The 12,166-nt window shown below is 49.5% G+C and overlaps 1 protein-coding gene across 1 annotated transcript in view; it reads left to right on the top strand.

Moving 5' to 3' along the window:
- The first annotated feature begins 1,326 nt into the window (after positions 1-1,326).
- Positions 1,327-12,166, top strand: part of UNC45B (unc-45 myosin chaperone B) — a 34,137-nt gene continuing 23,297 nt past the window's right edge. The window contains exons 1-8 of the mRNA XM_006154405.1: positions 1,327-1,408; positions 1,692-1,859; positions 2,358-2,394; positions 3,703-3,878; positions 5,395-5,484; positions 8,608-8,775; positions 9,299-9,467; positions 10,722-10,892. Of these exons, the coding sequence (XP_006154467.1) occupies positions 1,692-1,859; positions 2,358-2,394; positions 3,703-3,878; positions 5,395-5,484; positions 8,608-8,775; positions 9,299-9,467; positions 10,722-10,892 (979 nt within the window). The 5' untranslated portion in view covers positions 1,327-1,408. The remainder of the gene's footprint in view (positions 1,409-1,691; positions 1,860-2,357; positions 2,395-3,702; positions 3,879-5,394; positions 5,485-8,607; positions 8,776-9,298; positions 9,468-10,721; positions 10,893-12,166) is intronic.

Below are 12,166 nucleotides of genomic sequence, written 5' to 3' on the forward strand. Positions count from 1 at the left end.
TAGTGGGGTCCTTTCTCATCTTACTCATTGCTACAGAGAGCTTGTCCCACAAAGGGGCCCAGCGTTTGGGACATCCTGAGGGCAGAGAATTCATTCATTCACCTGTTAATATATTTATTCATTGAACAAACATGCATTAGACCTGAGCTTTGTGACCTGCAGGGCAGTAGAACAAGTTAAGGTCACAGAGCTAGGAGCAGAATCTAGCACAGGTGATTCTTCAGAGCCTTCCTCAGCCCCAGCCAGGTAAGTTAGAAGATGTGTGTGTGTGTGTGTGTGTGTGTGTACGTGTGTGTGTGTGTGTGTGTGTGTGTGGAGGGGAGACAGGAAATGAGTGGAGTTAATCATCGGCGTGAAGACACCACCCATTCATCCTTTCATTCATTCTGGAAACATGTGTCAGACACTGCCCTGCCAGGCTCCCCACCTGGGGAGCCAAGTCACATAAAATGCTGCCCTTGCCCTCCAGGAGGGAGCCCATAGCCCAGGCTCCTGACGTGCAGGAGAGTTCCGTGTCCAAGCGGGGACAACCTCAGATGAGGGAGTACAGTCTTATCTCAGGAAATCCCCAGTCTGGCCCAGCCCTTGTCCTAGGGGAATAACAGAGCCCGCCCCAGGGAGATGTTATTCATGTGACAGAGGGGGGGAGTGGGCGGCATGCCAACCAAACAGCCACCCACCTACACTAAACCAAGTCACCAGTCCTGCTGATCTTTCTGAAAAGCGAGGATGTCTTTCAACAAATGACTGCAGTGTGAGATATCGTGACAAGTGGGAGATGGGAAGGAAACTGCTCCCCCTCTTTCCGTGCCCTCCCTCCAGAAAGGCATTTCTGGAAGTCTCCAGTTGATCCAGGAGCTGGGCAATCGGCAGTGTGTGCAAGTCTGTCAGCCCCTCAGCTGTCACTCTGCTCCCAAAATAGCAGTGGAGGGGGAGGGGGAGGAGGTTGTTTATCTGGGATGGAGGTGGAGAAGGGGTATTACAGGGGTCTGCTGGGAGGTTCCTGTCCTTTCTGGATCTTTCTCACACTTCTTGGGGTGTGAATGCCTGAGTCCCCCAGCACTGCCCCTGAGTGGGGTGCTCAGACAGAGGATACCAGGACCTCCACGTGGTCATGACTGTCCAGTCTGGAGAGAGGGAGGCCTCGGGTATCAGTGACAGACTCTAGGGGCACCTGCCCCTGTGGCCAAATATGGTCTGGAGCCACTGGCAGGGGGGGTAAAGACTCCCCGCAAGGGCCCCCTGCCCCTGTGGCCAAATATGGTCGGGAGCCACTGGCAGGGGCGATAAAGCCTCCCAGAGGGGGCTGGGAGGGACAGACCAAGACTGGCTGGCTGGAGGTTGACACCCAGAGAGCTCAGAGGAGCAGCTTCACAGACAGATCGAAAGCACTGTCTTTGCTGAAAAAGTGAGCTGGGGAGTTGGGCTGGGTAGGGGGAAGGTGGGCCCAGAAATCTTCAGGCCTGCAATGGGGGGCCTTTGGTGTGGCGGCTTCATCTACCCAAGCTGGGAGAGATAGAGTGAGGCACAGGGACTCAGAGACCCCTCTTAACTCAGGCCAAACTCCGAGACGGTGTAACAGTCTTCTAGGGCAGTGGGAGGGGGGCCCCGGATCTAGGACTTCAGGCCAGGAGCCCAGCCCTGGATCTAGAGGGAGGGGCTGGTCAGACAGAGCTGCTCTGTCCCTACAGATGGCAGAGGCAGAAGCGGCTCAGCTGAAGGAGGAAGGGAACCGGCACTTCCAGCTGCAGGACTACAAGGCTGCGACTAAGAGCTACAGTCAGGCCCTGAAGCTGACCAAGGACAAGGCCCTGATGGCCACGCTCTACCGGAACCGGGCAGCCTGTGGCCTGAAAATGGTCTGGGGCCGGGTGGGGTTGGAGCCAGACTGAGGGCCCTGGGGGTTGGGAGGTGGCCCCTCATTCTAGTGAGATGTGACCATCACCCCAGGTGTCTGACCTGAGCCCTCAGATTAGAGAAGGAGACTTTTCTCCATCCAACCCACTGCTTTGGAGAGAGCGATATTCATCCAGATCACATCAGCTGGATGCCCGTGCCTTCCATACGCCACTTCATGGCATCTTAACCCTGTGAGGGCCCTGTCTTGCCATCCCCATACTGCAGGGAGGAAACTCCAAGCTCAGAGGGCTTAATTAACCTGCCCACGCTCTCTCAGTGCAGGGCCCAGGATTGAACCTACCACTGCTCCTCCACTCTGCCATGCCCAGTTAGGGGTGCTTCCCTGGGCCTTGGACAGGCTGTTCCCCCAGCAAACCGGCTTCCCTCACTGCAGCACACTCTCTGGCTCTGCATGGGCCCTCCCTAACCAAGTCTCCTTCTGCTTCCCCATTTCTCAGGAGAGCTACAGCCAGGCTGCTTCAGATGCCTCAAGAGGTGAGCGGCTCTGCCCTTCCCCTCCCTTTCTGCTTCTCACTCTCCTGTGTATGGTTTGTGTGGGGGTTTCAATCTCTTTGCCACTTTTTGGGGAGAAAAAGGGCTAGCTTGCAGTGAGTTCAGAAGGGAGGGACTGGGGCCAGCAGGTGGTATAGTGGTTACATTGCTGGACTCCCATGTAGCTGACCACAGTTTGAGTCCTGGACCCTGCAGCTTGAAACTCACACCAGGCGCATGTGCGTGCATGCCCAAAATCCCAAGAGAAGAATGGAGAAGGGATTGTGGCATGACCACCCCCCCCAGGGGATGATTTTTCACTTTCTCTCTGTCTCTGGTGAGCAAACCTCTCAAAAAAAAAAAAAAAGAAGAAGAAGAAGACGGAGGAGCGAGGGACTGAACTGGAGAAAGGACTGACACTGTTTGTGAAGTACAGATGAGGGGAGCAGCAATATTTAGTTGAGAGAAGGCAACTAACTCCTAGGTGGGCAGAGAGTTGTGTTCTGGTACCTACAAGGCTGTCATAAGGAGAAGGATTGGGTTTCATCTCAGAGCTTCCGGAGCTTGACTTAGGACAAAGGGCAAAGTCACAGGGAGTATATTTCAGGTAGGGAGAGGGAAGGGTTTTCTCATGAAGCTGCAAAGGGAAGGAACATGTAACAGAAAAAAGAATGCTAAGCCCTCGGTTGAAAATGATGTATATGGTAATATCCTTGATTTTTTGGGAGAGGTTTTTGCTATAGGGCCTTTGTGCTCGCCAGAAAGATGGAAAGAGGCACAGATCTGATTGTTACGTATTACACGCATGCGTTGTAAAACCATATTGTGTGCTATCGAGGTGTACGATGGTAGAATGTGAATTATAAAAAAGAATGATTACCCTGTTCTGATCATTACATATTTTATTCGGGTATCAAGATATTGCACTGTATCCCCATAAATACGATAGTGATTAGTTATCAATTTAATATAATAAACAAATGAAACAGATGATAAAGAGAAGAGACCTCCCCTTGTTGGAGGCATGGAAGCACCAACTGGATGATCCCTTAGTGGGGCTCCTGCAGCAGAACCTGGAGCATCAGGAATTGGATGAGATGACCCTTATGCTCTCTTTCGACCTTGAGACTCTACGGATCTTTCTGGCTCCCTAATGAAGGGAGGTGCGGGCCGATAGTCTACATGGGTGGATAAAGTCCAGGGAAGACACAGAAACACGGAGAGAGCATGATTCTGGAGTTGGGGTGGGGAGCAGCAGCAGAAGTGGTCCTTGGTCCGGCCCCCTGAGGCCCTGTCTGTCTCCCCGGCTAGCCATCGACATCAACTCCTCGGACATCAAGGCTCTGTATCGGCGGTGCCAGGCTCTGGAGCATCTGGGCAAGTTGGACCAGGCCTTCAAGGATGTGCAGCGCTGTGCCACCCTCGAGCCACGGAACCAGAACTTCCAGGAGATGCTGAGGAGGCTCAACACCAGCATCCAGGAGAAGGTGAGCCGACCCCTTCTGCAGAGCTTGGCGACCCTCCCATTCCTGGTAGAGATGGGTTAGGGAAGCCTGTTCTCAGGACAGACTGGTCTTACCTCTAGCTCGTAGCTGGAGATGGCGAGGGGCACAGGTGGGCTCTACAGGGCACAGGTGGGTGTTTGTTTGTTTGCAAGCAGGTGACCCAGTCTGTGGGTGGCTCGAAGGGGTGCTATGGGGGTGCCAGGCTGAGGCACAAGCCAGCCAGAGCTAGAGCACGAGTCTTCTAAATTCCAGATGGACGCTTTAAACAAAATTATTATAACTTAGTATATCTACAGCATGATCTTCCTCTCTGGAAGGACAGGGCAGCATGAGATGCCTGGGCATTGGGGGATGTTGATGAGGGACAGAGGAGAGTCAGGAGCCAGTTGGCATGGGAAATCTTTTAGAGGAAAATAGAGTGGAGCAGGGACAGCCTGTACCTGCACGTAAGGAAGCCTGCACCCCAGTCCTGGCTTGGCTCCTAATTTTCTGAGGGATCCCTGGGGGTTTTGATTTTCCCTCTGTGAGGGCAGGAGGGTAACTGATCACAGTCCTTGCTCCAAGACTCGGCAACTCCTCTGCATCTGGAGCAGCCCCATGGCGGGACCACAGTGTACGTCTATGGTGCAGATTTCAGAGCCAAGGAGATACAAACTGAGGCAAGCCCGTAGAAAGCTGGATGAAGGGGGCCAGCTCCCCACCCCAAAAGAAATGAGCCCCGACTTGGGTGGGGAGTGTGGACCCCCAGAACAAAGGAGTGGGGCTCACAGCAGGAGTTGGCGAGATGGAGGGTGGCCAATTAGGTCGCTGTGTGTGTGCCATCGGTGTTTCAGATGGCGACTCGCTCAGTCCCAGTCTTCCTCCTCAGCCTCCTGAGGAGCTGGAGTCAGTCAGGCACCACTGCATCTGGCTTTATGGGTTGGGCCGGGAATGGAACCCAGGCTCCCTGTGACCCCAGCCTGCCAGGCAGCAGCTTGCAGTCCATCTGCTTCAACTGGGCTGGCCAGTTAGGCCATGCCTGAAAGATTCAGATCCGTAATGCTGGGGTGGGACCATGCGGGACTAGACCTCCCAACAATGGCTTTGATTTGCTCTAAGCGGTATTTGAAAGCTATTTTGAATTTCTGAACTGGAAGACGTATTTCCGGCTTAGTTCCTATTTAAATGTCTAATAGCTCATTGTTTATTAGGCTCTAAAACTGAGCTACTGCTCTCTTGCTTTAAGGCTGCGGTGAGGACAGGTTGGCATGATGAATGAACTTGACTGTGAGCTTTGTGGGGGAAGGCCTTGACTGCGTTCATCTTTCCATTGCCAGCATCTAGGGCAGAGCCTGGCATAGAGTCCTAACTCAGAAAATGTTTGTTGAATGAATAAATTAATAAATGTGCTAGGCCCACACTAGATACCCTGACATTTACCGAAATGAACTGAACGTGAAACAGACTGAAATGATGTGGGCCCACGCCTGACTCTTCCCCACTCCCTGTCTCTGCTCAGCTTCGGGTGCAGTTCTCCACCGACTCAAGGGTACAGACGATGTTTGAGATCCTCCTGGACGAAAACAGTGAAGCTGATAAGCGGGAAAAGGTGAGTGCTGGGCAGTGCTAGCCGCCAGCAGAGGGCGCCGTCTGGACAAGCCAGGTAAAGGCTCCCGCTGCAAGCCCAGACCCTGTTTCTGGACCGTAACACCAGAGCCACTGCGGCCAAGGGTGAGGCTCATGTGCTTGAGCAACTTGGAGGAAAATTGGTCAAAGGCTAAGCATGTTAGAAAGCAGAAGGAATGTAAGTGTCAAAATTAGGGTAAATCCAGTGAGGAGAATTCTGCAAACAGGTCAGATCCTGCAGACAGGTCAGATCCCCGTTTTAGTTTTGATATTTAGCTCATTATGTTTTTGTTTGTTTGTTTGTTTGACAGGCATTAATTTTGATTTTTTTAATTTGGTTTTGTTTTACCGTTGGACGCTCGCACTTGCCAGACAGACAGAGACAGAGTGAGAAGAAAAGTGATAAATCACCCCCAGCCCCCAGCCCAGGGATGGCCACTGCAGCAATCCTTTCTCCATTCTATTCCCAGGATTCTGGGCATGTGCACACACACACCTGGTGTGACCTTTAAGTCTCTGGCCCAGGACTCCAACAGCACAGTTGACCATGTGGGATCTAGTCACCTTAACTTACATGCCACCTGCTGGCCCATTAATTTTGATTTTTTAAAATCCTGTATTAAATATTATTTACCTTGATTACCCAGGGTTTTTTTTGGTGCTCAAGAGGAGCGCCTAATTTGTCTTATCATAAGTTTGACCCTGAGAACGATGACAAGTTAAAATGTTTTAATTCAAGACTGGCCTGCTAGTGCAGTAGTCAAGGGATCCAGATCCTATATGGCCAACTGTGGGTTGAATCCTGGCTCTGGAGGCTTGAAAGACACACTGGGTGCATGAAAGTATGTGCCCGGGGTCCAGAGCTGGAGGAAGGAGATTGCAGCGTAACCACGCCCCATTGAAGGGTTTTCTCTCTCTCAAGTGCACGCAACCTCTGGCAACAATAAGGGAAGAAAAAGTATTTTATTTCACTAAAAATATAAAGAAGTCATTTCTGAAATGTTAACATATTTCCTTCTTTATGTAAAGTCTATTTATTTCATGAGGGAGCAACAGAATGAGGAACCCTTGATGGGTTCTTACCACACCATGGTCCTTCCCACAGCCTCCCAGATAGCCAAGATCATGGCAGCCATGGGTGCCTGGGATGCTCAGATGCACCCGGGATCTGAACCGAGGTCCCTTCCTTCACTCTAATATCTCACAGAGGCACCTCACCGCCTGTGCCACTGCATCTGGGCCTTAAAATTTTATAGAGACAATTTTCCTCAAAACCAAATTTGTTGCATCTTTCATGTTCCCTTCTAGTTCTTCTTCAGAGGAAAAAGAACAGAACATTTGAGTGTTTTACATTTATTAGAACTTGACAGACAATGCCTGGGGAATTTTACTTAGTTTTATACTCAATAAATTCATATAATATGCAAATACCTCTTATAACAAACTCTTGTGGAGAACATAATGAGTTGTTGTGATACATAAAACAACTTTGTTTTGAAAAGTATGAAGCCCTCAACTATTAGTGATGGTTCTGAGTTTACTTCCCTGGATCTCTCTAATCAGTCCCCTCCCCGGCATCCTGCTCTTCTTCTCCTTGTCCCTCCTCTCCTCCTGCCCCATAAATTCTTTTCTCAACCCTGGTTTCAGGGAAGGCTTGAAGCCTCCCACTCCAGACCTAGTGCCCTGTAAGATTCATGTATCCTCAACATGGAGGGTTCTAGGGAAGACTTGGGAACTTTCTAGTTCAACTAATTTAACAAACGAGGATTTGGGGACCCAGAGAGGTGCTGCGACTTGCCTGAGGTCACACAGCTAGCAGGTGGCAGGATCAGAGCTCAAACCCAGGACTTATAGGTTCCATGTAGGGCTTTTTCTGCTCACCATCTTCTGCCTTTCTGAGAACCCCTAAAACTTCAGGTTCCCTTGAACAGGTTAAAAACAGTTTACCTTTTCAGATTCCCCTGAATGAGTAAACAGACAAAAGTCAGTCAATGATAAAGAAAAAAAAAAATTTAAGAGAGAGATTTTTTTTTTTTTTTGCTATAGGGCGTGTGCACTCACTGGAGAGACAGAGAGAGACAGAGAGACAGAAAGTGAGAAATTGCCACCCAGGGAGGGTGGCCACACCACAATCCCTTCTCCTCCATTCTTCTCTCAGGATTTTGGATGCTCATGACACTCACCCAGTATGAGTTTGAAGTCACCAGGTCTGGAACTCTAACTGCAGTCAACCACGTGGGGAACTCTAACTGTAGTCAACCACGTGGAAGTCCAGCGATGTAACCATTATGCCAAGGGCTGGTCACAAAGGAAAAAAAAATTTTATTAGAAATTTTTGTAGAGGGTGCATGCACTCACCAGAGAGACAGACAGAAAGTGAGAAATCACCCCCCAGGGGGGATGGCCATGCTGCAATCTCTTCTCATCCATTCTTCTCTCAGGATTTTGGGCATCCACGCACATGCGCCCTGCATGAGTTTTAAACTGCCATATCTGGGTCTTGAACTGTAGTTGACCAATCACCCCCCAGGGGGGATGGCCATGCTGCAATCTCTTCTCCTCCATTCTTCTCTCAGGATTTTGGGCATCCACGACATGAGTCTCAAGCTGCCGGGTCCAGGACTCGAACCACAGTTAACTACTTAGGAGTCCAGCGACGTAACCATTATGCCATCTGCTGGTCACAGAAAAAAAGCTTTAAAGACAATGATTCTCCAAGTTAAAATAGCTCATTTCTCTACCTTTTTAAAGTCCTCTTCTGTAAGCACGTGAACACATTTTCATTTTCACAAAAGTGCACTCAGAGTGAACATATGACTCTGATTCTGCTTACCAATGCTTTTTCTAAGTGGCCCTGTAGTCTTTATTTATGGTTTTAATGGCTGCAATATATTCCATCAAGTTGGTCTTTATGCACATTGCTTTACACAGATTTCTTTTTTCCATTATGTACTTGGGCTGGCTTCCAGGAACTGGACTACAAAGCAAGAGTATATAAAGATGTTCTGAAGACATAGGCCTTGCACCAGCTGTGGGCCTGGCCCACGGTCAAGGTCTGGGCAGTCATACCTTGCTTGGGGCCCTCATTGTCTCTTCCCTCCTTCAGGCTGCCAACAACCTTATTGTCCTGGGCCGTGAGGAAGCAGGGGCTGAGAGGATCTTCCAGAGCAATGGAGTGGCCCTATTGCTGCAGCTTATGGACACCAAGAGGCTTGAGCTGGTGCTGGCAGCAGTGCGGACACTGTCGGGCATGTGCAGTGGCCACCGAGCTAGGGTGAGGGCCTGGCGGTAGGGATGCTTATGGGGGATGTGGGGCAGACAGCTGTCTGTGCAAGGATCTGGTGGGTGACGTGTGGGTGGAGCTGTGGTTGGCATAACCTGATACAAACCCAACCTTGGTTGTATGATCCTGTGTTCCACAGCACTTCAGTCCTTCTTTTGAACTGGAAGTGGGTTTGAGCAAAGAGATGGTTATTGAAAGTGGTTCCTAGAGAAGAATTGGAAGTACAAATGTTTTATATTTTTTCATACTCAGCCTTTGAAATCCACTCTCAGTACATCTCAGTGGGGCCTTGTCACATTGCATGTGTTCAAACAGTCCCATGTGGCAAATGGCTACTATATTGGATGGTGCAGCTGTATACCTCTGCAGAGGGCATGGTCTGTCAGAAGCGTCCCCAGACCAGGGGCCCCATGGGGCATAGGGTGGGAGGGGCAGTAATCACCTACTCCCAACCTGCCTGGCATTGGGAAAGGAGGGACAGAGCAGCCAACTGTGGTTCTTACTCGGGGTCTAGGCCACAGCGATTCTGCACGCGGTCCGGATAGACCAAATCTGTAGCCTCATGTCTGTGGAGAATGAGGAGATGTCTCTGGCCGTCTGCAACCTGCTCCAGGCCATCATTGACTCCCTGTCCGGAGAGGACAAGCGGGAGCATCGAGGGAAGGAGGAGGCCTTGGTTCTAGGTAGGAGACCTTCTTCAGTCTGGGTTCAAAGGGAATGTGGGAAAGGGAGCGTCAACACCTCAGACTGATGTTCCTTGTGTGTAGAGGTGGCTTGGTATTATTTATATGTATATTTTTTCTAATTGTAAAAGTATCAGAAGTGGGGCAGCCAGTGACATGGTGGTTAAAGTGGCTGAATCCCACATGGTCAGCTGTGTGGTTTGAGTCCTGGATATGGCACATTGAGAGACGTGTGTGCATGTTCAAAAATCCCAAGAGGAAAATAGAGGAGAAGGGATTGTAGTGTGACCATCTCCCCCCCGGGGGAGGGGGCACTCTCTCACTTTTTTTCTTCCTCTCTCTCTTTTTCTGGTGAGCTCACACACCCTGTAGCAAATTAAAGACAACAACAACCACAATAACAAAACAGAGGCATAGCAGTAGTATTCACAATGGCAAAAAGGAAGAGAGCCAGGTATCCATAGACAGTTGATCGGATAAGCAAAACGGAATAAATACCTATGATGAAATATTCAGCTTTCTTCCTTCCTTCCTTCCTTTCTTTCTTTCTTTCTTTCTTTCTTTCTTTCTTTCTTTCTTTCTTTCTTTCTTTCTTTCCTTTTTTTCAGAGAGAAAGAGAGATTGTTGTTATAGGGTTCATGCACTCGCCAGAGAGACAAAGAGACAGAAAGTGAGAAATCACCCCCTGGGGGAATGGCCATACCACAATCCCTCCTCCTCCATTTTCCTCTTGAGATTTTTAGGCATGTACACATGTGTACCCAGCATAAGTTTAAGCCGCCAGGTCCAGGACTCGAACCGCAGTTGACAACATGGGAGTCCAGTGACATAGTCATTATGCCAACTGCTGGTTCCTTGAAATGTTGTTTTTAAAAAATAAAAAAAAACTTTGCCAGAAGGTGTGTGCATTTGCCAGGATGGGGGCAGGGTGTCGGGGGAGAGAGAGAAAGTGAGAAAGCAATCCCCATGGTGAATGGATATGCCATAATCCCTTCTCCTCCATGTCTACTTCCTTTCAGTGTTTTGGGTGCACACACACAAACACACAGTGTGTTTCTCAAGCCACCAAGTCCAAGACTTAAACTGTGGGGTTGACCACGTGAGATCCAGATGACTTAGCCACCGTGCCCCCAGTTGGCTTCAGTTTTTTTTTTTTTTAAAGTAAATAATATGTATTTTCCACGAACTATTTGAAGACCTCAGGGATATCTGAAACTCCCTACTCTTGTTTACCCCTGTTCTCTTGTTCCTCAGATACCAAGAAGGACCTGAAGCAGATCACCAGCCACCTACTGGACATGCTGGTCAGTAAGAAGGTGTCTGGCCAGGGCAGGGATCAGGCGCTGAACCTGCTCAATAAGAACGTTCCCAGGAAGGACCTTGCTATCCACGACAACTCTCGCACCATCTATGTGGTGGATAATGGTGAGGGGTGGCTTGGTTTGGGACTCAAGTGTTTTAAGTACCTGGCACTGAGCTGAAAGTGGTGAGGCTCTTGCCTGGAAGGAGTTTTTGGCCCCGACGGAAAAGGTGTGAGAAGGCAATAGCATCAGGACTCACCAGTGGGCTGGTGAAAGTGCAGGGCCAGGCTCTGAACTCAGGGCCTGAACACGCCCAGAAAGTGTCTAAACACACCCCAAAACATCTGGGTGGAGTTATCTGACAAATGGCAGCAAGTACCCAGAAAAAAATAGGACTCCAACCATGGTGTACATTCTTAAAGTCTCATAGCTGGCCTACTGCACAGGCCTTCGAGAAGGGAGAAAATGGCCTTAAGCCTATGGCATTTAAAGCAGTAAATGCAGAGTATGAAATGGGCAGTTGCTTAATTTGCCAGATCCAGGGTGTTCCTCCTCTCCTAAGTCAACTTTTCTCATTGCACAGGAGTCATACCGTGGCTTTATAATCTACTATAGTAAGTTCTCCCACTGGTTTTATGACATGTAGATTATACCCAGCTCTAAAAGGCTCACATCAGCCCTTACCAGCTCAAAATTCATTGTCATTCGACGTTGCACTTGCCTGTGGTTTGCACAGCCCTGCAATGTGCATGTGCACGTGCTTAGACTTCGATGAACTGCTCTCGTACTTACACCCCACCCCTCAGCCAGTGCTGGTCTTCTCTGAATATATTATGATGGCAGTTTCAGCAGGCCACCAGAAGCACAGGTGACAGTCGAGACCTGCAATTGGCATCTGAAGTGGAGGCAATCTGTGGGACAGAGTCCTTAATGAGCACTCTGTGCTAACCCCAGGGTCACAGTGCTTGAGTTGAATTGAATTGTAGGATACCTGTCTGGTGTCAGAAGGGAAGTACCGAGAGCAATAACAAATTGGAGAGGAAACAGGAGTTTTCCTTTCAGTGGTAAAATACACAGATATGATTTACTGCCAGGCACCATTTTGTTTTTTTTAAGATTTTTGCCATAGAGCATATGTACTCACTGGAGGGAGGTAAAGAGGGAGGGAGGGAGAGGGAGGGAGGGGGAGAGAGAGAGAGAGAGAGAGAGAGAAATTGCCTCCCAGGGGGAAAAGCCACACCGCAATCCTGTCTCCTCCATTCTCCACTTGGGATTTTGGGTATGCATGCACATACACCTGACATATTTTTCAAGCCTCCAGGTCCAGGTCTCGAACCTTAGTTGGCCATGTGGGATCCAGCACTTTAACCACCATGCCACCTGCTGACTCTGCCAACT

This window comes from Tupaia chinensis, unplaced genomic scaffold (genome assembly GCF_000334495.1).
Source record: "Tupaia chinensis unplaced genomic scaffold, TupChi_1.0 Scaffold000407_4, whole genome shotgun sequence".
Classification (NCBI taxonomy): domain Eukaryota; kingdom Metazoa; phylum Chordata; class Mammalia; order Scandentia; family Tupaiidae; genus Tupaia; species Tupaia belangeri.